General features: G+C 44.3%; 2 protein-coding genes across 6 annotated transcripts; one reads left to right on the top strand and one right to left on the bottom strand.

Moving 5' to 3' along the window:
* Nucleotides 1-8,971: 8,971 nt before the first annotated feature.
* LOC115834142 (sperm protein associated with the nucleus on the X chromosome N1-like) lies at nt 8,972-9,948 on the top strand. The gene is made up of 2 exons (XM_030808907.1): nt 8,972-9,046; nt 9,694-9,948. Exons 1-2 carry the CDS (start codon nt 8,972-8,974, stop codon nt 9,946-9,948), a joined length of 330 nt encoding a protein of 109 aa, XP_030664767.1.
* A 7,295-nt stretch (nt 9,949-17,243) lies between these two features.
* On the bottom strand, nt 17,244-25,224 carry LOC115830472 (protein SSX7-like). Of its 5 annotated transcripts, none has more exons than XM_030808900.1 (7): nt 25,156-25,224; nt 24,870-24,995; nt 24,603-24,717; nt 23,982-24,077; nt 22,089-22,138; nt 19,979-20,114; nt 17,244-17,344 (listed from the first exon to the last, which is right to left on the bottom strand). In XM_030808900.1, the coding sequence occupies exons 1-7, from the start codon at nt 25,222-25,224 to the stop codon at nt 17,244-17,246; spliced, it is 693 nt and encodes a 230-aa protein (XP_030664760.1). The 5 variants fall into 5 exon arrangements, with proteins under 5 accessions (XP_030664760.1, XP_030664762.1, XP_030664764.1 ...); XM_030808902.1 differs by lacking the exon at nt 24,870-24,995 and adding an exon at nt 18,375-18,479; XM_030808901.1 differs by lacking the exon at nt 24,870-24,995 and adding an exon at nt 18,331-18,479 and having other exon boundaries at nt 17,285-17,344.
* Between the last annotated feature and the right edge of the window lie 1,579 nt (nt 25,225-26,803).

Raw genomic sequence — 26,803 nt, 5'->3', positions numbered from 1 at the left:
CACATGGGAACAGAAAATGGAATACCACCTTTTTCCATTTATAAGCAAGAGCTAAACATCGGTACACGTGGACACAAAGAAGGGAACAACAGACACCAGTGTCTACTTGGCGGTAAAGGACGGGAGGAGGGTGAGGATTGAAAAGCTACCTATCAGCTATTATGCTGATTACCTGGGTGATGAAATAATCTGTACACCAAACCCGTGTGACACACAATCTCCCTATATAACAAGCCTGCACATGTACCCCTGAACCTTAAACAAAAGTTAACAAAAATTTAAAAATAAAATAATAAAAAATTAAGAAGTCTCATAGAAGTAGAGAGTAGAACGGTGGTGACTAGGGGCTTGGTGGTGGTGGCTGGAAAGACATTGGTCAAAGGATACCAAATTTCTGTTAGACTGAAGGAATAAGCTCCAGAGATACATTGTACAACATGGTGACTACAGATGATCATAATATGTTGTATTATTGATAAATGCTAAGAGAGTAGATGTTAAGCGTTCTCAATACAAAATGATAACTTTGTGGGATGATGCACATGTTAATTAGCTATATTTATTCATTCTACAGTGTATATACTTCAAACATTATATACATGATAAATATATTCAATTTTATCTGTCAGTTTAAAATAATAAAAATAAAGAAGAAAGAAATGTCCAAGTGTTCTGTCTGGGAAGATGGGCCTGAGAGAGTCTTACATAGTTAATCATGTACTATGTTTTTGTGTGCAGTACAGCAGAGGGAGTGGGGCTACCTGAGAGCAGCACATAGTCAGTAAATGGCCTGTAACAGCTCTACTTCCTTTCCTGAAGAATCAGAATGGTGAAAGAAAACAGTTTAATGTTTCTCATGCCCCTAAGAAGGACACTAAAGTGTTTTAAAGAGAGTTGGATCTGAAGGTGCCCTGTGGTTGGGATTGAGGGATGACATGAAAATGTTCTGCATGAATCAGCCATTTAGGGCCAGATGGGATGATACGCATCTCAGGAGATGTTCGATGGATACAACACTGGGAAATTGTGAGATTCTGAATTGATTAAGTATGAGACTCATGCATATTAAGTGCAATTACATAAAATGGCATTGCATTTCTCATTCAGCCAAGCATTGTAACCAGGTATATTCATGTGCCAGCTATTTCAATAAAAAGTGGTATCTCTCACAACCATTTGCATTCCAATACAACTTTCTGAATGTAAGAGAAACAGATACAGTTATAACCAAGGTGTTAATAAATGAGAATAGTTTGCATCTTATCTTCTCTATTCTGCAGAAAGGCCCTTGAAGAGCATATTGCATCACTTTCTTCATGGCCAAGAAAATCAAGAATCACTGACTGGCCAGGTGCAGTGGCTCATGCCTGTAATCCCAGCACTTTGGGAGGCCGAGGCTGGCGGATCACCTGAGGTCAGGAGTTTGAGACGAGCCTGGCCAACATGGTGAAACCCTGTCTCTGCCAACATACAAAAAAATTAGCTGGGCATGGTGGTGGGCACCTGTAATCCCAGCTACTGGGGAGGCTGAGGCAGGAGAATTGCTTGAATCCGGGCGGTGGAGGTTGCAGTGAGCCAAGATCATGCCACTGCACTCCAGCCTGGGTGACAGAGCCAGACTCTGTCTCAAAAAAACAAAAACAAAAACAAAATATCACCGATCCATTTGAAAGTCAGCAAATATTTTGTCATTGACTATAGACCCTAGAGAGTGATCCCCATACACCACACTACAACTTAAGACTGATTCTGTTTCTTAATCATCCTTTGGAGGTCATCACGTTTTTGAACTCTTGTAATAACAGGGGACTTGAACTCATTTCAGACAGCAAACCTTGTCCTACGTTATCTTATGCTCTGGGAGGAATCTAAAAGACAAGGAAGTAAGGAAGAAAGAGAGGAAGGAAGGGAAGGAGGAAGGAAGGGAGGGAGGAAGGAAGGGAAGGAGGAAGGAAGGGAGGGAGGAAGGAAGGGAGGGAGGGAGGGAAGGAGGGAGGGAAGGAGGAAAGGAGAAGAGGAGAGAAGAGAAGAGAGGAGATGATCTCGAAACCTAAACTGGTAGAAAGCTTCACAAGTCTGAATACTTAAAAAGTTAAATTAAGTAGCTAAAGATGTTTTTGAAAATCATCTGAGCAAACAAAAAATAATTCTGAAAAATAATTGGTAATGTGATAATGACAATGGGTTATTTCTTCTATCCTTGATCTCCTACAATATATTTTAAGCCAGATCATGTTTTTCCTTTGATGAAAACTCCACAGACTTTTCATCTTGATTAAAATAAAATCCAAATTCCTAATAAGACTGTACTTGATTTGGGCACCTATTACCTCTCTGACATTAATACTTATTCTTCTCATGAATCACTCTGCTTCTATCACACTCCCCAATCTGTGACTCTTGTAACTCACCATGCATGTGATTCCTCTAACCTGCCATCCATATCAGGGTCTTTGCATACTTCTGCCTAGAAGGTTCTTCTCTAAAATATCAACTATGTATCCTAATTTTCTTTTCTTTTCTTTTTCTTTCCTTCTTTCTTTTCTTTTTTTTTTTTTTTTTTTTTTTGAGATGGAGCCTTGCTTTGTCGGCTAGCCTGGAGTGCAGTGGTGCATTCTCGGCTCTCTGCAACCTCTGCCTCCTGGTTTCAAGCAATTCTCCTCCCTCAGCCTCCTGAGTAGCTGAGATTACAGGTGCCTGCTACCACGCCTGGCTAATTTTTGGATTTTTAGTATAGATGGGGTTTCATTGTGTTGGCCAGGCTGGTCTTGAACTCCTGAACTCGTGATCTGCCTGCCTTTGCCTCCCAAAGGGCTGAGATTACAAGCGTGAGCCACCATGCCCGGCCTATATATCCTAATTTTCTTAAGGTCACTAGTCGGAAGTCACTTTATTGGAAAGGCTATCCTCCATTTAATGGTGAAGACATTAAATGGTACTTGTACTTCTTTCAAAAAAAATGATACTTTTATCAGTTATTTTACTACAGTACCTGGAACATGTAAACTTTCAAGAAATATTTGATGAATGAATGCATGTTAATCTGAACTTAGTATTGCAGTCTTCATTATTAGAAAGCAATTACATGTTTTAACTGTCAGGGAGCAACACTGGTAAGTGATTAATTCCCTATCAATAAAATGGATAGAGTAGTATTCAGGCTACATGTTCTCACAGTTGTGGCAAGGGTTATTAAATTGCCAGCTGTAGTACTAAACTTATATTAATGTTGTACTCGTTAGTATTACTCTTGTTATGTTCAGAGGAAATATGGAATAAAAGTAAGATCATGGGCCTGGTTCAAATCTGAATTCTGCTACTTCCTAGTTGGGTGATCTAGGTCAAGTTTCTTAACTCCTCTGAGTCTTAGATTCTTTGTATGAAAAATGGAAAAAACGCTAGCACCTACTTCTCAGGATTGTTGTGAAAAACAAATTAATTAATATATTTAAACTTTCAGCACAGAGCCTAGTACATAGTGTGTTCGGTAATTACAAACTATTACTAGTGAGTATAATAGGATGTGAAAATTCATGACATCAAACAAATAGGACTGAGATTTTTATACACACACACACATATGTATACACACACACACACGTATACACACACACACACACACACAAACACACATATATATATATTATTTTGCAACAGAGTCTAGCTCTGTGGCCCAGGCTAGAGTGCAGTGGCGTGATCTCGGCTCACTGCAACCTCTGTCTCCCGGGTTCAAGCAATTCTTCTGTCTCAGCCTCCTGAGCAGCTGGGACTACAGGCGCGTGCCACCATGCCTGGGTAAGTTTTTGTATTTTTAGTAGAGATGAGGTTTCACCATGTTAGCCAGGATGGTCTTGATCTCCTGACCGTGTGATCCACCTGCCTCACCCTCCCAAAGTGCTGGGATTACAGTGTGAACCACCACGTCTGGCCAGATTTTTGAAATAGAGAAAGCATTGGACATCATTTTATCATAGAATATTGAAGCTGGAAGAGACCATAGGATCATAGGAACCCATAGTCTCTTGCAAGAATCCAGGTCTCCAAACTCAGAAACATGCTAATTGTTCCTTCCTGAAAATGCACATTAGGCATGGCACAGCTTTTGCAATCAGTGATGATATCAAGGCATCAGGGGCTAGAGGCTTAGGACATCATTGACAAAGCAGGAGTACTGCCATCTTGAACAAGCTCTGTCATTTTAAAATTCACCTTAATCAAAAACCGCCAAAACCCAAAGGGCATCAGCCTAATGGCTAAGGTCAGCATGACCATAAACCACAAATAACATCTCCAACCAGAAACATTCCAAACTCCTCACAGACCAGAGACAAGCCAGCCCCAAGATAACCCCACCCTGGCCAGGAAGATGCCAGCCCCAAGATAACCTCCCCTCCACCAAGAGACATTCCAACCCCACCGTAAACTTCTCCCCCACACAGAAATATTCCAAGCTTGTGATAAGCCCCCTCACCCTAAAACCAATATATACTCTTAGTCTGTAAAAAAAAAAAAAAAAAAGGGCTCCTCACCAAAATCACCCAGAATCCCCTCTCAGGTTTTTTCTAAAATAAATGTGTCTTTAACTATAAAGCTGTGTTTCATGTTTCTCTCCTCTTTCTTTAACTCTTACATTTGGTGCTGAAACCCAGGACAGGTGCTGGGGGCAGAGGCTCTCTTGCAACCCAGGAAGCAGTGGGCAATGACAGCTCATCCTGAGTTAATTCCTGAATCCTATGGGTCTCTGGCCACCCACCCCATCTATTTCTCTCACTTCACTTTTCCCTCATCCTCCCTTTTCTCTCTCTCTCTCTTTCTCTCTCTCTCTCTTCCTCGTGTGGCTGCAGTCCAAGAGCCCCTTTGGCGATTCCAACCAGAACATCCAACATTGGACACTAATCCAGCTGGCTGGTAAGATCTGCCCTCCCCTGGCTTTCTCGCAGTACCCAGGAAAAGTCAGGTCTGCCATCCCAGTCCTCAGAGGACCAGTGGGACTAAGCTAGAGGAAATCTTGGGGACGTCCAGGTTCTTCTCAGCTTGACTGTCCTCTTTAGAAAGAGGACTCTGGGTCTCTGTCTTTTGTCTGGGGATGCCTAGAACAAAAACAGACACCCTTGGCTTCTTCTCGCCAGTCCACTTGCAAGCCAAACAATCCCACATTTCTACACCCTCTCCACTGTACTCTCTCCTTCACAACCTCGTCAAACTTGGCTTAAGTGTTTAGTCTTTTATGGTAACATGGCCTGGCCCCAATACACATTAGATAATGACAGCCGATGGCCCAAAAATGGCACCTTTAACTTGAAAATTTTCAAGAACCTTAACAACTTTATAACCAGGAATGGCAATGGCAAGAGGTTCTCTATAGTCAGCCTTTCTTCTACTTCTACCATAAATCCCCACCCTCCCTGTGTCACGCTTGCACCTCTCATAAAATCTTTCTTCCTTATAAAAACTCTCCCTCCTCAGGTCTCTCCCTCCTCCGAAACTTTTAACCCATTGTTTTCACTCCATTTAACCCATTCTCCCTCTCCAGGAAGTGGCTGGGGCTGAAGGCCTTGCTCGTGTTCATGTCCCTTTCTCTATGTCTCATTTGTCACAAATCAAAGGTATAAGTATATTCAAAAGGGCTTTATGGTTTTTGTTTTGTTTTATTTTGTTTTTTGACATGGTGTCTCACTCTGCAAGCCAGGCTGGAGTGCAATGGCGTGGTCTCGGCTCACTGCAACCTCCACCTCCTGGGTTCAAGCGATTCTCCTGTCTCAGCCTGCCAAGTAGCTGGGACTACAGGCGCGTGCCTCCACACCCGGCTAATTTTTGTATTTTTAGTAGAGACAGGGTTTCACTATGTTGGCCCAGCTGGTCTCGGAACTCCTGACCTCAAGATCCGCCCAGCTCGGCCTCCCAAAGTGCTGGGATTACAGGCGTGAGCCACAATGCCCAGCCGTGTTTATGTTTTTCTCTTCATAAATTGTGTTTTCCTGGAAAAGGTTTTTTCCTGGTCAACTAAATTACTTTTCTCCACTCTATCTTGCCACTCTTGGTGCATGTATGAAAGACCCTAAAATGACTCCTGGTGGCCTGGGACTCCTTGGGAAAACAAAAAAGGTGCCACAAATCCCGTTTTGGGAAAAATCTCTGTTTTCCTTATGAAACCCCTAGACTTAAATAAGTACCTCTCAAAAATCTGTCTTTGTCTTCCAACTGTACTTGTTTATTAGGCCCTAGAAACCGTTTTCTTAGCTCTGTTCTTAAAAGGCCTCACCCGAAGGCCAATAATCCAACTGGAAAATTAGCAGAAAAGAAATCTTATAACTACTAAATCTTCTTCTGATTGTCTGTGTGGCTATATATGTTTTATGTGTGCAATGTCTATTAAAAGAACTCTAATTGGCCAAAAAAATAAGCACTTAAATCAAATATTTTTAAGGGAAAAGTAAAAGCTGTGGGACCTTTCAGTTCTCGTAACTTTAATCTTTAAAACTTACCGGTACAGCAAAGTTAAAAGTGTCTTAAGAGTTGCCAGGGTACATTTTTATTTGCATTTGTTAATCAAGCAATTTCATACTTATCGCTGCAAAATACTATAAGGTGTCAACATCTGGCATAGAGGCTACAAAACTACAACTCAGCCCAAACAAAATAATCTTTGCTTGTGTAATTTTTTAAATAAATAAAGCATTAATATTGGTTTAATGAAGATAGCTATACCTTAAACTATTTAGTAAAATATCCTAACTTCTAACCTTGTGGCCTTAGGCAGTCTAGTCCACAGACATGAAGGAAATTTGTTTTGGGAAATAACTGTTATCATCTTTAATATTAAAGAAAAGATAATTTGTATAAGAAAGAATCTTATATGGTAAATTTTTGTCCCAAAGTAAATTAACTGTTGTTTAAAAAAAGGGATGTTTACAAGTCAGAAAGTTAAGACATGTCAGCAATTGTCTGTGAAAGTCGTGAAAAATTTTATAAAATGGAATTTGTGCAAGAAATGTTGTATAATTTAGAAGTAAGTAGGCCTCCTGAATGCTTTATAAAATTTCACTCTAACTCTTAGCTGTACAACTTGCCTGCTTTGCAGCTAAATAAAACCTAGGACACATGGAGTTAAATGCTGGAATAAGCCAGACCTTATCTGCACTTCTGTCTAGGTCCTAGGCCCTACGCTTAGTACGTAAGTAAATTCCCAAACTTACCAAGGTTTTCATCAAAAGCAAAGGTTGCTAAAAGTTAGCAGTGTAACATATATTTCAAACTATTGAAGAGATAGTTTATGAGCAAGGTGTGTAAGGAAAGTAAAATATACTTTTGGTAAAAAGATCATAAGAAGGCTTAAGAATGTGGATTTTTGCCTACATTAAAAGGTTAAAAAATTGTTTTAAAGGTTTAAGCAAGTTTTGGAAGGTTAATTGTAAAGAAAATTTCGTGTGTATACATACTGGCTAAAGTTAAAGGGGTATCATTCAGTTTTTCTGTAAATTGAGCATTAAAATAAAAGCACAATGGCTTCCTGTTAACGCACTAACCTGCTCTTTAACAAAAATTATAAAGGGTTAAAAAGGGTCTCTAAAAATCTTACCTTATGGTCAAACATTAAAACTGGGTAAATGCGTCTACAAGGTTTTATTAAAAATGGAGTTTAACATTAATAGCACACTAATACAATGGTAAAATTTGGCTTATTTGATAGAAAATCATACAGGAAGCATTGTCAAATATAAAATGGTATTTGGCTTTCTTTGGGCTACATTTGTATAAATATGCTATTGGTATGTGTTCCAAAGTTATGGCAGATTCCTATAATTCTAATATATCTTAGTGTACATTATCAGTAATAATTATAATTGTTTTGTTAAAATTATTGTGTGCCACAGAGGTAACAAATATCTTTGTCAATTGTGTCTTTAACTATGGCTACCCTAAAACTTTTTGTCATCCATAAACAATTGTTGTCTTGTTTTAGTCCTCTTTAAAGGTGGTTTTATAATCAGCTATAAAGCTCTGAATGCAGGTTTCTGATAAAAAGCAGGACAGGAATTAACTGCATAAACCAAACTAATAGGAAACTAATCTGTTTAACGTTTTGCTTAAAATATTGCTAACCCTTTGTTTTGCCTTTCAAAGTCAAAGAAACCTTTTTTAAGCGATTAACAGCTTTTAACTGTTAACTGTTACCTGCTAACTCCCATATGGGAGTTAACTGTTCACTTTTCACTGTTTAACTTTTAGCTTTTAACTGTTAACTCCCGTAAACAAAATCAAATACACCCCTGATTTGAAACAAGACTAAGATACACGGTAAAGAATGTTTATTCACTAAACTTTTGACAGACTGAAGGCCGTTATTTCAGATTGGAAATAGGAAACTTAAAAGAACTACATGGACATTGGGTAAAAGAACATGGGTTGAAATTTGCCTGGCAGTAGCCCAAAGGTAAATGGTCTTCAAGGTGCATACGAAGGAACTGTAAGAGGGAAATGGGATAATTCACATCTCCACCAATAAATAAATGTAGCCACACTAGCTTGGGGGATTTGAGGTGAGACATCGAAAATACGAAGTCATGGTGAGGGCTGGAGGACAAAAGAATGAATCACTTAATAGGAATGGCTGTGGGGAAGGGCTTGAAGGAATCATCCTCTGACTTCCACGTGAACCATGAGCATTAAACATGGAGAAATGAGGAGCAGCGGCAGATCGGTTTGGGATGCATCTTCAGGGGATGCTGAAACAACAACAGCATTTGGTTTGCTCTACGCCCCTGTCACCCCTCGCCCGCATCCAGGGAGTTGTCAGCAGTGGTGCTTTGTGATGTCTAAGCCACCCTAGGGCTGCCATTGGCTGGGACACTGCCTGTATGATCAAACAAAGTTCAAGGGTGTGGCTTTGCCTTGTCACCAGGAGGGTATACACAGGGAGGGCAAGAGCTCTGGGCCACTGGGAAGATTCAAAAGCTACAAAAGCCTCATTATGGATAGTAAACCTCCCAGCACCAATGGGGAGAAGAGGAAGAGCCCCTGTGAATGCAACGATGAAAATGATGAGGTATGATTGTTAGGTTTTGAAGCGAAGGTGAGGGTGAAAGAAAGACACACAGAGCAGGGGGGCTCAAACAGCAACACAGGAATATTGCAGACAATTGTGGAAGTGGGGGACCCGCTTAATGCCAGAGCCCACTGCCGCTGACAGGCTGGGGTGCTTATAGGTATGGGTGGGAGGGCCCTGGGCAGTATGGCTTGCTGCCCTGCAGGATATTGATAAGATGTTCTTATGATCAGGTGGTTTGGCCCTTTTTCTGGTGGAATATCATTGTGGTGCTCCTTAGAACTTTGCCAAGCAAGATATGATAGGGATGTTTCTTTAGTTGGGCCTTTGTCTGCCTTGTGGACAGGTGGTTAGGCAGGATGTTTCTCACGGCCTGAACCCCCATGGGATGTTTCACTTTGACCAAGGTCTGCGAAATAGCAAAGAACTTACAAAATGGTGCAGTTTGGACTAACAGATGACCCTACCCATGCTCCTCTTCTTCTTCCCCATAGATCCCTACCCTGTGATTCAACCTTGTTCTTCTCTGGATCAAACCCCTTCCTCAACCTGCATTCCTCCTTCTCATGAAGCCCCCCTTGCTATCCAGTCTCTATCCTATTCACCCAGAATAATGTCTTTCTGGTCTCTCTCTGTTTTCTTAACAGATTCAGGAGACACCAAACAGGGACTCGGCCCCCGAACCGAATTTGAAAGAGAAGAAAACATCTGAATACTCAACACTATTAGTGGTTCGCTACAGGAAGGTTAAGAAAATATATTCAAATCAACTGGAGAAGGATCACTCCCCAGAGCACTCCATCAATCCAGTCCAAGAGGAAGAGGATGAAGTCCTAGAAATATCGGCTGAAACATCTGCCAAGGAGGAAGAAGACCCACCAGTGGACGAAGAAGACCCATAAGCATCTGAAGGATCTTCTTCACAGGCTGGGGAGAACTGGTGAAAAATGGAGAAACCAAATTGGACAAATCCTCACCACCAATGGCGATGATTACAATAAAATCAAGTTTGAGAAGCTGATGGCTGTGTATATCTCTGCCTGTTTTCTGATGGTTGGGGGGAAGGGAAGGGAAGAGGTAGGCATTTCAGAAGGGAGGGATATGAGGTCCTGTAGGGTTGATGGACTGACCCACAGGTTGACAGTAAGCCAGACATTGTAAGGCCTGGGGGAGGACTGATTCCTAAAGAAAATTTTCTTCTTAAAATTTTGTCTCACGGGAAGTGGACATGTATCAAAGGTATTCCCATCCCCTTTCCATTTGATGTTTTCATAGGTTAGAAATATGTGCTTTATAAAGAGTAAATGTTCTGTAAAATACAAAGCACAATACAGACATACACAGACACCTCTGCTCACTCTCTCTAGAGGGATATAATTTAAAACATTGGTTATAGGGCCGGGCACAGTGGCTTGTGCCTGTAATCCCAGCACTTTGGGAGGCTGAGGCGGATGGATCACCTGAGGTTTGTGAGGTTTTCAAAGAAAGATCTTGATCAAAAGAGGGAACGTGAAAGCTGACTGTGCGAATGAACCAGCTTCTGCAGTGCCAATGAGCCCCATTTCAAAGCAGTGGAGATAATTAGAAAATTGTACTGTTACTATAAAAGAATAACAAAAGGGGGAAATTGTAAGCGTAACTAAACATAAAATGGAGATTTTCCTGTTGCCAAAAGAGCAAGAAGAGACCTTCCCCATTTCACTTTCCTTAGAGCAATTCCTTGAGAAAATTTGTATTTATAAACTCTTCCTTTGATATGTAAGCCTCTGTCCACCCTAGAACCCAGGAATGTCTTGAACTTGAACTCCAGGCCTCAAGTGATCCTCCAGCCTCAGCCTCCGAAAGTGTTGGGATTACAGGCGTGAGCCACCAAGCACCGCCACCAGGAATGTCTTTCTTCAGGGCCATGGAGCCATCTCTTTGAAAGGTGAACGTCGAGGAAGATGATGTCCCTGTCTCCCTGTCTCCCTGTCTCCCTGTCACCAGGGGAGTTTAACCTAGGTGCCTTGCTCCAAGCTGTAAGCACCTGCTTGTCATAGAGATATGAGTTTTATTTTTCCTTCAGATAAAGGCAATTAACTAACACAGATGGGTACTCCAGTTACTTGATGAACTTAGGACTTGCCTGGGAGCATTTAGCGTTCACCTTTGGCTGCTGCTGTACAACAAGGCCAATTACCTACATATCTGGACTTTCTGATTTCTGCTACCACTTTTTATTTTTTGTTTTGCTTTTTTTTGTTTGTTTTTGAGGTAGAATCACCCTCTGTTGCCCAGGCTGGAGTGCAATGGTGCAATCTCAGCTCATTGCAACCTCTGCCGCCCAGGGTCCAGCGATTCTCCTTCCTCAGCCTCCCGCGTGGCTGGGATTACAGGCGTGTACCATCATGCCCAACTAATTTCTATACTTTTAGTAGAGACGGGGTTTCCCCATGCTGGCCAGGATGGTCTCGAACTCCTGACCTCATGATCCGCCTGCCTTGGCCTCCCACAGTGCTGGGATTACAGGCGTGAGCCACCACGCCTGGCCTCTGCTAACACTTTTGGATTGTATGAAACACTACACTTCCAAGTGTGGGATCTGGCTTCCTAGACAGCTGTCAAAGGGGTGGTTGATGCAATCTAGAAGTGTAGGGGAGTTCGCACCTGTGGGGTAAATTTTGACCAATAAGAAAAGGAACCAGGAGTGAGAGTCAGGTACGTAATTCCCTCTTCTCTCCTCTCGCCATGCACCATTCTAGGCATTCTCAGTATAGTCTGTCTAGAGGTGTCCTGTATGGCTCAAAGCCTGTTTCCTTGGGAACCTGAGCTAAAGCAATGGGCATTCAAACACTCGAAGACAGTGTTAAGTGTTATGGAGGACCCAGATCTGGGCAGAGGAAAATTATCCCAATAAGAAAACTGACAATTTGAGGATGTGGAATAGTGGGAAGGACTAGAAGAACCAGTGGTAGTGTAGCTTGGGGTACTATTTTTGGAGAAAAAGGCAGTTCTGGTGATTGTCCCAGTGAATTGCTCAGCTCTGTTTTATATATATATACATATACATACATATGTATATATATATACATATGTATGTATATATATATATATATATATCCTTTCTTTCCATCATTCTCCCCTATGAAATCATCCATAAAGTATCCTCTTATAACTATCTCTTTCCTGTGAAGTGAATTTTCTTTTTTTCTTTATCTTTTTTATTTAGAGATAGAATCTCTGTTGCCCGGGCTGGAGTGCAGTGGCGCGATCTCGACTCATTGCAATCTTCGCCTCCTGAGTTCAAATGATCCTCCCGCCTCAGCTACCCTAGTAGCTGGGACTACAGGTGAGCACCACCAATGACCGGCTAATTTTTTTTATTTATTGTATTTTTAGTAGAGAAGGGGATTCACCGTCTTGGCCAGGCTGGTCTCGAACCCCTGACCTTAGGTGATCCGCCCGCCTCAGTCTCCCAAAGTGCTGGGATTACTGGCATGAGCCACTGCGCCCAGCCTGTTACTTTCCTTTTGGAGAATAAAACATATTGAGTCTTGTGCCAAAATGCAGGGGAAGCTGCTCCCAGACAGGTAACAAAATATTATATATATATAGATAGGTTTCCTACATACCAATATTAACCATTTAGAAAACCAAATTGAGAAAAAATACACTCATATAGTGACAAATAGACATAAAATATCTAAAATCAGATGATTGGAGCAAGATGGCAGATAGATCCCATGCCCCACTCAACATTCCATTGAACTGGGAAGAAAATGTTTTCGAGGGTCAATTCTTAAGAGTAGAGGAAAATAAGAAAATGTGTCAGTGGTCCACCAGAAATATTGAGGCATTCCTGGGAGATAGAGTAGATGAGATCAGACTGATAGAGAAACCCAAGGAGACAAGACCACAGCTCAGATCACTGTAGGCGAGAGATGCTGTTTGTTTTTTGAGACAGACTTACTCTGTCGCCCAGGCTGGAGTGCAGTGGTGTGATCTCGGCTTACTGTACACTCTATCTCCCAGGTTCAAGGGATTCTCCTGCTTCACTCCCCACTGTAACTGGAATTCACAGAGGCCTGCCACCATGGCCAGCTGAGTTCTGTATTTTTAGTAGAGACGGGGGTTTCACCCTGTTGGCCAGGCTAGTCTCCAACTCCTGACGTCAAGTGATCTGCCTGCCTCGGCCTTCCAAAGTGCTGCCATTACAGCATGGGACACCGCACCCATCCAGGAGACGATCTTTGTAACAAAGCCTCTGAAAAACTCCAAACCCTGAATCAAAAAAACACGGAGCTGGAAAGGGCCTCAGGATAATCATCAGGTAGATTAATTTAAAAGTTCATTAGAAATGTCTGAACCAGCCAGATTCCCCTCCAACACCACACGCAGATTGGCTGGCAGTAGCCACTTTTGCCTCTAAGATGAAACTCTGATAACTGTTCATTAAAGAAAGTGAAGGCCTGGCGAGGTGGCTCACACTTGCCATCCCAGCACTTTGGGAGGCTGAGGCAGGAGGATTGCCTGAGGCCGGGGGATCCACCCCAGTCTGGGCAACATAGTGGATGCCGTTTCTACAAAAAAATACAAAAACGAGCTGGGTGTGGTGGCGTGTGCCTGTAGTCCCAACTAGATCGGAAGCTGAAGTGGGAGAATCCCTTGAGCCTGGGAGATGGAGGCTGCAGTGAGCTGTACTTGCATCACTGCATTCCAGCCTGGTCGACAGAGTGCGTTCATGTCAACCCCCCCGCCCCCCCCCCACAAAAAGTAACATATCAGAACTTGGTGTAACTTCAGCCCTTCGCAAGGAGAGAAACACATTTGTGGAGAGGGGACCATGTTCACTCTTTATGTATCCATGATAGACAGATAGTCCAGAGCTTTATATACCCGTGGAACCTAAGGAAAAATGTTGCCTGTCATAACTCACAATCTTCCAGCCACCCTTCCTTGTATCTGTCTTGTGGGTTCGGGGAACCAACTTACGGATCCCATCGTCCCAGGGAGAAAGAAAAATAAAATCCTTCATTATCTCTTTTGGGGTATGCTCTCCTCTATTTGCATGGAGGATAAGGCACTCCATATCTAGTAGCCGAATGTTACATTTGTGTAATACAGAACTATATTGGGATAAAATAGAATTTGTTTCCTCTGAGACACAGGTAGAGGCACGTCCACACTGACCTGGGTGGCAGCCACCTGTTCCTGCAGTGCCAGGCAGGGCATGCTCACAGATCTGGGGAACCTCTTGCTCCTGGAGCCCCACAACCTCCTTCCTGGCACCCTCTCCCTCTGGTGGCTGTGACAGCCCACACTTGGCCTTGGGTATCTCCCGCTTCTTTGCCTGCCCCTCTTCTGACACCCTGCACATCTCTGTCTCCCACTGTCCCTGCTGTGACCACGACTGCCTGTCCCTCCCTGCACTCTCTCTCTCCTGGGGCTCCTTGTCTTCGGTAAATGAACCCACAGCCTTTACATTGTGATTGGAAACAGAGCCCGGGGCTTGTTCAATTCTCCCTCCCTCCACCACACGCACCTTTCCTCCTTAATGTTTCCGAAGTCAATGAGCTCTAAACTCAGCTCCTCCTGCACCTCCCAGCTCTAGGACCTGTGACAAGATGCCTACCATCTGTCTGGGACTCCGTCTCTCATCTATCATATAGGCATAATGATGATAGTGTCCTCCTTCTAAGGCTGGGGAGAACCAGGAGGCTAAGGTGATGGGCCATGGACGGTCAAAACAGCTGCAATCCTGCCTCCACCTGGGGCTGGTGTTTCAAGTCCATTGTGTGTGAATAGAGCTTTGATGTCTCCATTCACACACAATGGTTTATTCTAAAATAGACTCCCCTGTGCCCTTCCCTTCCCCGCAACTGTTTCACCTCTGTACCGAGCAATGGTACCTGTGAGAAAGAACTGTCCCATTCCCGAATCATCATCCCCACCCCAGCCCCCAGGCCCCTGGTTGGTGAGACCCTTGATGGGCAGTCTCATGCTTCTGTCCAGGAGACTTTCCCACCAATTGCTCCCCTGCATGGAGATTAAGTGGACTCTTCTATTCCCTGTGCATCACAGGGTCTACAGTGCACGCGTATTCCTGATTCTTCCACGTTCCCCAGATGACGATTTCATCTGTGTCTCCTCCCACATCCACCCAAATGGACCGTCCCAGACCTTGAACCCGAAAATCATTCAGAGAGAAAAGGCCAAGATGCCCAACCACCTGCTGCAGAATCCTGCTCCAGGACTGAAGTGCATAGTCTCTATCAAAATAAAAACTGGAGGCCAGGTGCTGCAGCTCACGCCTGTAATCCCAGCACTTTAGGAGGCCAAGGTGGGAGGATTGCTTGGGCCCAGGAGTTTAAGACCAGCCTGGGTAACATAGACTTCCTTGACAAAACCTTAAAAAAATTAGTGGGTCATGATGGTGCATGCCTGTAGTCACAGCTTCTCTGGAGGCTGAGGTGGGAGGATCACTTGAGCCCACGAGTTCAAGGTTGCATTGAGCTATGATCATGCCACTGCACTCTAGCCTGGACAGCGCAAGACCCCTTCTCTAGAAAAAATAAACAAACAAACAAAGAAACCCAACAACTAGAAACATCCTCCTCTGGAATGGGGGTCAGGAACATCTGCCTGCCTTGTTCCCTGATGTCTCTCCAACACCTAGAACAGCGCTCAGCACGAGAACACACTCATTAGTGTTTTGTTGAATAAATGACTCCTTTGACACAGCAATTCCACTTCTAAGAATCTTTCCTAAAGAAATATTCACACACGTGCAGAGACCTGTGCGCACATTAATGAGACGAGCAAACAAATGGGGAACGTTTGCGAATGTTTATTAACTGTGAGTGACTGATACGGGGAATCAGAGGAGGGGAGTACATGCTGCACAGGGAACAGATTGAGGGGGGCTTGACCAGGACGCATGGCAACGGGGAAAAGCATTTGGGAGATGCTTATACTGGTACTTGGTGTGTGTGTGTGTCTGTGTGTGTGTGTCTGTGTGTGTGTTTGTGTATGTGGTGTGTAAATGCAGAGGAGAAAATCTGAAATTAAACACTCAGATCTGCCCTCAGTAGTCACAGTTGGGGAGAGAGCAGGGTAGTGCTGTTCTGTGGAGAGAATACCTGACTATACTTGTTTTCTGAGGTAGGTGCATGGATACACAAACTGAAATACACATTAAGCATGTCTTGCTCATCAATGAAAACGCTAATATCTAACAGAATGGCACACTGTAAGAAAATACAACGGAAACACTAACATCGAACTCTTGGCACACTAAGAAAAATGACGCTCAACTTTTCACTGTTGTGAACACTTGCTTTCACTTGCTATACACCTGATGACAAGGGGTCCGCAGCCATGCCCATGTTCGTGAAAGGTCACCATATTCTGCTTCTCATCATGGGCATGTATCATATCCCCGAGGCTGAGGCAAGAAGAGAGAAGGAAAGTAAGTGGCAGTGAGTTCCCACTGCCTGATAACTCAATCTCAACTCCTCCTGACCTGCAGACCCTGCACACTCTGATTCTGCCCTACCCCAGGATCTGCACACGCCTTCCACGGTTCCTCGAAGTGAACCATCTGCTCATGCCACAGTGACTTCTTCGCCTGGGTTATCCATTCTTAGGCTAGAGGAAGGTGTGGCCACACAAAGGGCTGACCTGGAGTTTGGGAACCCACAGCATCCTGGGTAGGGAGGATCCCTGGATATACGGGGTAGGGAGTAAAAAGAGCTTGCGAAGGCCAGGCACGGTGGCTCACGCCTGTAATCCCAGCACTTTGGGAGGCCGAGGCAGGCGGATCACAAGGTCAGGAGACCGAGACCATCCTGGCTAACACGGTGAAACCCCGTCTCTCCCAAAAATACAAAAAAAATTACCCGGGCATGGTGGCGGGCGCTTGTAGTCCCAGCTACTGGAGAGGCCGAGACAGGAGAATGGCGTGAACCCGTGAGGCGGAGCTTGCAGTGAGCGGAGATCGTGCCCCTGCACTGCAGCCTGGGCCACAAAGGGAGGGTCCGTCAAAAAAACAAAACAAAAAAACATGGGAAATCTCATCATTCAGCCTCAATGCTGTACCCTAGCAAATTATGAGAAGGGAATGACTTGGGGAATAAGTGAGAAGATGGGATACCAGTACCATAACAGAATAGCACATCTGCAGGGATGTGGGGGGTGAGCCCAAGGTTCACTTACGGAGTTACTCGTCATCTTCTTCAGGGTCGCTGATCTCTTCATAAATCACCACCTGCTTTCTCTCACGCAGTCTGTGGGTCCAGGCATGTTCCCCCCTTTTGGGTCCTATGATGGGGAAGAGTTGAAAAATGAGGGTTGGGTAGGTTGGAGAGTGTTAGGCTCTGTTTTCTCAAAAACAGGAGATGCCTCCCCCTCCCAAGTGCCCATGGGCCTTCATTACCCAGTGTTTCACATTCTCTGGCTTAGAGAGGCTGAGACCTTAGACCCACACCAATACAGGCCAAATGCCAATTAAAGGTTTAGCTTCTGGCTCCTTTCATTGTGAGGTTTAGATTCCCAACATCTTCACTTATGGGAACATCCACCCATACCTCCTTTCATTCAGCACGTGTTTATTAAGGGCACCGAGGCGTACTTTTTTTTATTGCACCACATTTTCATAGTGCTTCACAGATGCTGCAATGTATTTTTTGGAAATTCTCATCAATTTTACACTTTTCCATTATTATTATATCTGTTATGGTGATCTATGATCAGTGAGCTTTGATATTATTACTGCAATTGTTTTTGTTGTTTTTTAGTCTTTTAAAATAATTTTAATTTTTAAATATGTTATGTTATGTTATGATGTTAGTGCAGTGGAGCAATCTCAGCTCACTGCAACCTCTGCCTCTCCGGTTCAAGCGATTCTCCTGCCTCAGCCTCCCGAGTAGCCGGGACTACAGGAGCATGTCACTACGCCTGGCTAATCTTTTGTATTTTTAGTAGAGATGGGGTTTCACCCTATTAGCCAGGATGGTCTCGATCTCCCAACTTCGTGATCGGCCTGCCTCAGCCTCCCAAAGTGCTGGGATTACAGGCGTGAGCCACAGCGCCCGTCCGTGTGTTTTATTTTTGTGCGCACACAGTAGGTGTATATACTTATGGGGTACGTGAGATGTTTTGATACACGCATGCCATGCGTAATAATCACATCGTGGAAAATAGGGTATCCATCCCCTCGACCATCTATGCTTGTGTTACAAACAATCCAATTACACTCTTCTAGTTTTTAAAAAATGTACAATTAAGTTATTATTGACTATAATCACCCATTCTGTGTAATTGTTTGGGGGGTGGGTACCGGGAACTGCACCCATAGAAGATGACAAACTTAATCGCTTAATGTTTTGTGTCTTCTGACTGCTCCACCGATGAGCTGTTCCCCATCTCTCCTCCTTTTCTTGGGCCTCCCTATTTCTTGAGACACACCTATACTGAAATTAGGACGATTAACAACCCTATAATGGCCGCTAACTGTTCAAATGAAAGGAAGGGTCGCATGTCTCTCACATTAAATCAGAAGCTAGAAATGGCTAAGCTTAGTGAGGAAGGCCTGCTGAAAGCCAAGACAGGCTGAAAGCTCGGCCTCTTGCACCAAACAGCCAAGCTGTGAATGCAAAGGAGAAGTTCTTGAAGGAAATAATAATACTAATACTCCAGCGAACACACGAAGAAGAAAGCAAAACTGGCTTACTGCTCAAATAGAGAAAGTTTGAGTGGTCAGGATATTTGACGAAACCAGCCGCAACATTCCCTTAAGCCAAAGTCTAATTCAGAGCAAGACCCGAACTCTCTTCTAGTCCATGAAAGCTGAGAGAGGTGAAGAAGCCGCAGGAGAAACGTGTGAAGCTAGCAGAGGGTGGTTCATGAGGTTGAAGGAAAGAAGATGTCTCCATAACTTAAAAGCGCAAGGTGAAGCAGCAAACCCTGATGGAGCAGCTGCAGCAAGTTATCCAGAAGATCTAGCTAAGATCGCTGTCGAAGGTGGCTACACCAAACAACAGATTTTCAATGTAGATAAACTAGCCTTCTATTGGAAGGAGATGCCATCTAGGACTTTCATAGCTAGAGGAGATTGACTCCAACTTTGAAAGAAGTTCTCCTGTGGGTAAAATGCTGTCCAATAGCATCACATACTACAGAGAAACCCTTCATGAAAGGGAGAGCTAATCCATGTGGCAAATTTCATTGTTGTGTTCTTTTAAGAAACTGCCGCAGCCACTCCAGCCTTCAGCAGCCACCACCTTGAGCAGCCAGCAGCCATCAACACCAAGGTAAGAGTCTCCACCAGCAAAAAGAGTGACTCACTGAAGGCTCAGAAGATTGTTAGCATTTTAACAATGAATGATTTTAAAATAAAGGTATGTACATTTTTAGACATAACGCTATTGCACTCTTAGTAGACTGCACTGTAGTGTAAACATAATGTTTGTATGCACTGCCAAACCAAAAAAACAATGCGTGTGACTCACATTATTGCAGTGGTCTGGAACCGAACCTGCAATATCTCTGAAGTACACCTGTACTGGGTAACAGGCACTGAGCTGAGTAAGATATGATCCCAGGTTACCACAGATAGAATCGCCTGAGCACCGTTCATGTCATCAGGCCTTCTAGATTAAATTTAATGCCTCCAAACAATCTATGAACTATGATTCTTTATTTCCATCTTATGGACCGGGAATCTGGAGCTGAGAAAATTTGGAAGACTTGCCCCAAGTCACGTGGTTTTTCTATGGATGAGAACTCCAGTCTGTGTCTCTGGAGGTCACGTCTAACATCTCATCTGGAGCTGGGCGAGCTCCTCAGCCCAGCCTGGACCCGGGCTTGTCTGGGATCCAAGCCACACACCCAGTCCACACACCTGAACATCGCCAGGGAAGCCAGAGGGGTTGTTCCCGCATTCTTTCCTCTTACCAGATGTCTCGTGAATCTTCTCAGAGGTACTTGGATTTCCCGGGGGGCACAGCTGTTTCCCATGGTTCTGTGGGGCAGATGCTTCTGACACTCCCTTCCAACCACTTCCTTCCTCTGCTGGGTTCTCGGGGGTGATCTTTATAATGTGAAGGTCACAGATAAACAGTATGAGTGACATTTCTATAGTGCTTTAGAGCTTACAAAGGGTCTTCACATGCATTACCTTAATCAATGTTCTCAACAACTCGGGGAGAGTTACACTTGCCTAAATTAGGAGAAACCCGGGAGGTTAGACAGGAAAGGAATGGCCTATGTGAATATGGTTTCCAGGGCTAGAATGCTTATCTTCACACTCTTTTAAGACTGACATTCTTGCAAACAGCAAAAATCTCCATGTAATTGAGAGTTTGGTATACAAAAGACTGGAAGGAGGATAGCATTCTAAGAATTCATAAGGTCTGCAAAAGGGAGAGCTTCTATAAAATACGAGGGAGCTCATATAAGCTCTTAGCTGCTGGGAGCGTAAATGTAAAAACATAGAGAGGGGACAAAACACTGCTGAACAAGATGGTGTGGGGAGATGAATACAGGGAAGGGAGGGGTAAAGAAACGGTTTGCTGAAATTAATCTAGGCAGCAAAGAAAGCAGTACCAGATCTGGCATACCACCCTACCGAGGCACCGACATTGAATGTGGAATTCAGTCAGGTTGTACCCTTACCAGTTCTGGTTGCACTGGGATGTGTCACTGACCAACAATCTTAAGCTACTTTTTTTTGTTGTTTTTTGGAGACAGAGTCTTGCTCTGTCACCAGGCTGCAGTGCAGTGGCAAGATCTCGGCTCACTGCAACACCAGACTCCTGCGTTTAAGTGACTCTCATGCAACAGCCTCCAGAGTATCTGGGACTGCAGGCAGGCGCTACCACGCCCTGTTCGTTTTTTATTTTCAATAGAGACGAGGTATCACCATGTTGGGCAGGATGGTCTTGATCTCTTGACCGAGTGATCCATCCAACTCAGCCCCCCAAAGTGCTGGGATTACAGTCGCGAGCCACCGCGCCCGGCTCTTAATCTACTTTTTATTCAGCTTCCTCGCTTATGAAATAGTGAACAATGCATGTAAAATAGTCTACGGGAAAGTCCTCTCTGAGCTTGTAAACACTGTTTAAATGTAGTAATAATAACAATTAATACCTTTCATGATCCTTCCTTGAATTCGGTCTCCACGCTGGCTACTCAACTCCCAGATCCCTTTACCCTCTAAACCAGAGTTGAATCTGCACTCGTGGGGTCACTCATTCAGGGGCCTCCGAGGGATCCCCTGGGCTGGAATGGGGGCTTCCTGGATGCCTCAGGTGCAGACAAGGCCCTCAAGGAGCTCACAGTGGGGAGGGGCCAACGTCAAAGAAATTCCTAAGCCATGGAAGTGGTCCCAGTAACAGAGCAGAGGCCAGCTGGTCTTTCCTACTGTGAGAGTGGGTGTCTCAATGGAAGCACCAGCAGGCCCTATGGGGTAAAGCCCTAGTGAACAACATCTGAACTTCGTAAAAAAAAATGCAAACGTAAATGAGCTTTAAATGGCTTGGAGCTCTGGATTAGATTACCACTGCCACTGCGCCCCAGGAAAATCCTTTAACATCTCTGTACCCCGATAGCCTCATTTTATTATTATGTTGCTGATAACTATGATCTAAAACATGAACCATGATTCTTTACTTCCATTTCATGGACCAGGAGTCTGGAGCTCAGAGAACTTAGAAGATTTGTGCCAAGTCACATGGCTTTTATATGGATGACAACCAAAGTGTGTGACTCGTTATTATTTGGAGATAATAACAGAAACAACATCATAGAGGTCTTCTTAAGGATCAAATACATTAATCTATGTGAACTGCTTAAAATAGTATCTGGCATCACTATGAAAACAAAAGAGGTATTAAGGATCACAACTGTTAGTATTATCAAGCTGTTGGTGCTACATCAGGTGTTGTGATAGACATGGGGAGAAGGAGGCAGTGAGGGCATTTTTGATATTCTCCCACTCTTACCAGTGTTCGCATCTGTGGAGGGACAAAGGTTCTCTGGTCCTTTAGATTTGAGAGATACTCACCTTCGGGAAGATTCTCTGGAGCCTGCCGAAAGTCATCTGAGGACGTTCAACTGAAAGAGAACACATCAGAATTTTTCTTTGTTGGTAAAGGTTTCCAGACTCTAGAGAGACTTCTATTGCATGAGGGTATTCTGCAGCAGAGGGTTATGAGTCCACTTATTGTTGAGGACTTATTTGAGATATGCCTCTGAATTATGTTTAGTAATGGTTGCTTCATTTATCTGTGGCATCAATTCAGAATCTTCCATCTCATAGTTTATCAAATTGGGACTAAACTCCATCACAGTCTCATCTTATTCCTTTACATATCTTTTACTTTTTTCCAAATAATTAAATTGATTGGTTAGGAATCTAACTGTATCCACTCAAGATGTGCAACAACTGAGAATCATTGTACACTTCAAATGGGTGAATCTCATGGTATGGGAATTAAGCTGTTAAATGTGTGATGAACCATGGATGATTTATTCCAGTGGCTCTGAAATATTTTCAGTATAAAGACACTCCTTTAATGTCAAAATCTTGGCAGACACTCAAGCACTGGATTTTCAGATCTCTTATAGTGATTGTGGGAGATGGTAGAATCTGGCCTGTTTAGTTGGGGAGTAATAGGTCTATTGGAGACAGTTTGGACAGTCTGACCTTGTCCTGTAATTGTGTTGTCACAGCAGAAGAGCAAGTAAACACCTATGTCCCCTTTATATTCCTGAAATGTACAAAGATCTCTACCGAAGAACCTGTCTTTTTTTCACCCTATGTTATCTCTGCTCTCTGACAAGTGGGAAAGCTCTCTGTGTGCTGGATGAGGGATCACTCTTTCAAACTCACTCCCGAGCTCATCACAGAGAATCAGGGTTCTTTGGGAATAAGAAGACTATTTGCTTTTGATAAAATACAGGGAAACATCGATGCTTATTACATAATGTGTTCATCAATCACCCTCGCTACTAAGATACCTATCCAATACCTACATGCTGTTAATGAAACAAACTCTGGAAGTTTTTGGCGAATCTACAGTTGTAACATTTTCTTTCCTTTTTTTTCTCTTGTAACATTTTTTTAACAGTCCTTTGATTCATTAACAGTGCTTAGGAAGAACAACATGTCGTTTAAAAAAGAAATATTTCAAAACACAGAAAAGTCTGGGGAATAATATTGAGTCCAGTCGGATCTCAACATTGCCCCACAGCTCTGTTAGGTTTGATTTATTTTTTCAGAATATTAGAAAAACTACAAACAGGCCGGGCGTGGTAGCTCACACTTGCCATCTCAGCACTTTGGGAGGCTGAGGCGGGTGGATCACCTGAGGTCGGGAAGTTTGAGACCAGCCTGGCCAACATGGTGAATCCCCGTGTCTACCAAAAATTAAAAATGAGCTGGGTGTGGGGGCGCATGCCTGTAACCCCAGCTACTCAGGAGGCTGAGGCAGGACAATCACTTGAACCCAGGAGGTGAAAGTCGGAGTGAGCTGAGATTGCCTTATTGCGCTCCACCCCGGCCGAGAAGAGTGAAACTCCATCTCAAAAACAAACACAAACAAAACACGCTATCGACAAGTCACAGCTGAAGCTGTCTGTGCAGCACTCAGCAATCCCTGCCCTCCCTCCCTCCTCCACTTACAGCCAGTCACCTTAATGTGATGGCTTCTTATTCACATTCATGTTTGTATACATTTACCATTTATTTATTATCTATGAAAATATATATTCTTGTTTTGCATGTTGTAAAATTTTATATGAATGGCCTCTGTAGTTAACTTTCTGCATGCAATTTTTTTTCACTCAGCCCTGGTGTGTGTGAGGGAACAAATGCCTGAGGATCTTTCCCAGGTAGCTGAGCTGAAAAGCAGTTGGGCTTGAGGAGACCCTATCCAGCCCCTTCCCATCTACTCACCCTCATTCCCACGGTCACCGTCATTATCAGAATCATTCCCCTGGAGGTCTGTGGCCCCTGTATTACGCATGAAAGGTGGGAAGGTGGGCTTCAAACCTAGAAAGAAGCAAAATGTTTATTCCTTAAGACACAAGCTTTGACCTGCCACGGTGGCTCATATCTGTAGTACCAGCGCTTTGGGAGGCTGAGGCTGGAGTATTGCTTGAGGCCAGGAGTTCAAGGCTGCAGTGAGCTATGATTGCACTACTGCACTCTAGCCTAGGTGACAGAGTGAGATTCTGACTCAGAAAAAAAAAGGAAAGAAAGAAAGATACAAGCCGAGAGAAGGAAGGTAGGGACGGTGTGGGAGTGCCGGGATGCCACAGAGACACTTGGACTCATCAGAACAGAGGCCTAAGGGAGAGAAACGTGCAGGATCCAGGTATAAGCTCCACTGTGGCCAGTCCCTGCCCTCAGCCCTGACAGAATACAGAAGAGCAAAACACCCAGAAGCTGCCTTGAGATTTTTCCCTGCACAAATGGAAAATGTGGGGTACTTTCTGCAGCCTAAGAAGTAGCCAAAGCAGGAAAAGGGGTGCTCATGTGTCCCCAGACTTGTCTGTACCTAGAGCTTTCTGTTACCTAGTTTAGCCATGACCTCATACTTTCTCTTCATATACACATAGGTGATTTTCTCCGTGGCTTTCATCTTTTCCCACTCTTTCTTAGAGAAGTATTTGGCAATATCATCGGAGGCCTAGGAAAAGATAAAAAAGGAATTTTGTCAGTGACCCAGCTAGACATGTCTGCCATTCAGCTGGAGCCGCTTCCTGTGTGCTGGATCTGGGAAGTGGGGATGATATTCCGTCCTGGTTGCTGCCATGGCTAACTGACAGAACATGAGGGAACTTTCCTAGCTTCTCCCCTGCCACACAGTAGGGCTTTAATGCTGCTGGCTGGCTCTCTTCCCACTTTCCAGAATGGACTGAGATTCACCAAATGTAGTGCAAGGTCACAGACTTGTCTCCAGGGATGCTAGGTGATGACAGAGCGAGGATGGGAGGCTCCCAAGGATGCAGATCTCCCCCGAGACCCTGCTCCTTGTCTCCAGTACCTCTGTCCTCCCCTCCTCAGAAACCTGGTCACCCCACACGGTCCCCTGGGCCACTACTCTGCCCCCTCCAGGTTACCTCACCTTTTGTACCTTCTCTGGTATTTGAGCACCAACCGTGGGTCTCCTTGCAAGGGTGTCCTCTCCATTCATGGCACCGGGAGCAGTCTGACCTGCAAGAGAAACAGACCAAGTCTTTCCAGCCGCAGGAGCTTTGGTCCAGTGGAGGGAGAAATCTGTGAAGGCCGGCCACCCTCAGTCACCTGGAATCAGGTGCTTCATTTCTCCATTCGGGGCTTATCTGTCCCTGAGTAATGACATGGGGAGAAGTCAGATGAAAATAGGGGACCAGTGGTCTCTGGGAGAAGTATTGATAGGGGATGACAGGTTTCCTATGGGCAAAGCAGCCTTGAGTCTTTAGGTGGGGGTTGGCTAATGTTGTTAGTAGTTTCCCTGGGGCTAGGCTTACTCTGAAAGATGTACAGACCCTTGTTGGGGAGGCAGAGATGTGACTGTGTAATTTTATTCAGTGGGGGCATGCTGACACCCCCACTCAATAAATAAAGGAAGGGAAGTGAGTCCCAGAGATAACATGGTCTCTCTGGTGATGGATCTGATCAGCCAGAGGGATGGGGGGTTCTGTTTTGTTGAAGAGAAATGAGCATCGCTACTATGAATGAATTTAGAGGCTATTACTGGGTGATTTGTAAATTATTAGAAGAAGAGAGCTAGAATTTCTGAGACTACAAGAGCCCGCCATCGCTTAGAGAGAATGTGGGGAGTTTCAAGGCGCAGCAATCAGCCAGGCACAGCGGCTCACGTCTGTAATCCCAGCACTTTGGGAGGCGAAGGAGGGAGGATCGCTTGAGCCCATGAGCTTGAGACCAGCCTGGCCAACATACCGAAACCATCTCTACTAAAACAACAACGACAACAAAAACACGCACACACATTAACAGAAGCAGAGTGGTGTGCGCCTGTAGTCCCAGGGCCTACGCGAGAGGATCACTTGATCCCAGGAGGAAAGACTTGAGTGAGTTTTTTTTTTTTTTTTTTTTTTTGAGTCATGGTCTCTCTCTGTTGCCCAGGCTGGGATGCAGTGGTGTGATCAGGGCTCACTGCAACCTCCGCCTCATGGGTTCAAGTGATCCACCAGCTGTGGCCTCCAGAACTGCTGGAATTACAAGCGCGAGCCACCGTACCCGGCCCAAATTTGTTAAGTTACTAGAGTTCCCAGGAAAAATCCCATACCTGAAAAAGTTGGAAACTGACAGGAAAGATTTGAGATGGCGACCTGCCTCACATACACTCCTTATTAAAACTAGATAACAAATGCACCACGGAGGAGGGGAGGGGTAGGAAGAACGGAAAAAGAAAATCGGCGCATGCTTACTCTGATTTTGGAAGAATCGAAAGAGAAAATCAGACCGTGCGTACTCTGAGTATGGAAGAATCGAAAGAGAGAGAAAGTCAGAGCATGCGTACTCTGAACTTAAAGTAGCCAATCCCGGGGATGCTTTAGGCGGGAAAATCAGCGCCTCCGCCCCAGTTTCAGAAGTTCTGTCCCTGGAGGCTGGACTGATAGACGCCACATCAGCTTCGCTTATCCCGCCTACTGTTCTGACTTCGATTGGCCAGATGGAGTTCACTAACTGCCCTGATTGGTCCATCATCCTTGCGCAGTGACATTGCGCAATATTGTCTCCTCCTCCAGCAACACTTTGTTGCCACT

Source organism: Nomascus leucogenys, unplaced genomic scaffold (assembly GCF_006542625.1).
Source record: "Nomascus leucogenys isolate Asia unplaced genomic scaffold, Asia_NLE_v1 001207F_48251_qpd_obj, whole genome shotgun sequence".
Classification (NCBI taxonomy): domain Eukaryota; kingdom Metazoa; phylum Chordata; class Mammalia; order Primates; family Hylobatidae; genus Nomascus; species Nomascus leucogenys.
The sequence above is the reverse complement of the archived record's forward strand: the minus strand, read 5'-3'. Positions and strand labels throughout refer to the sequence as shown.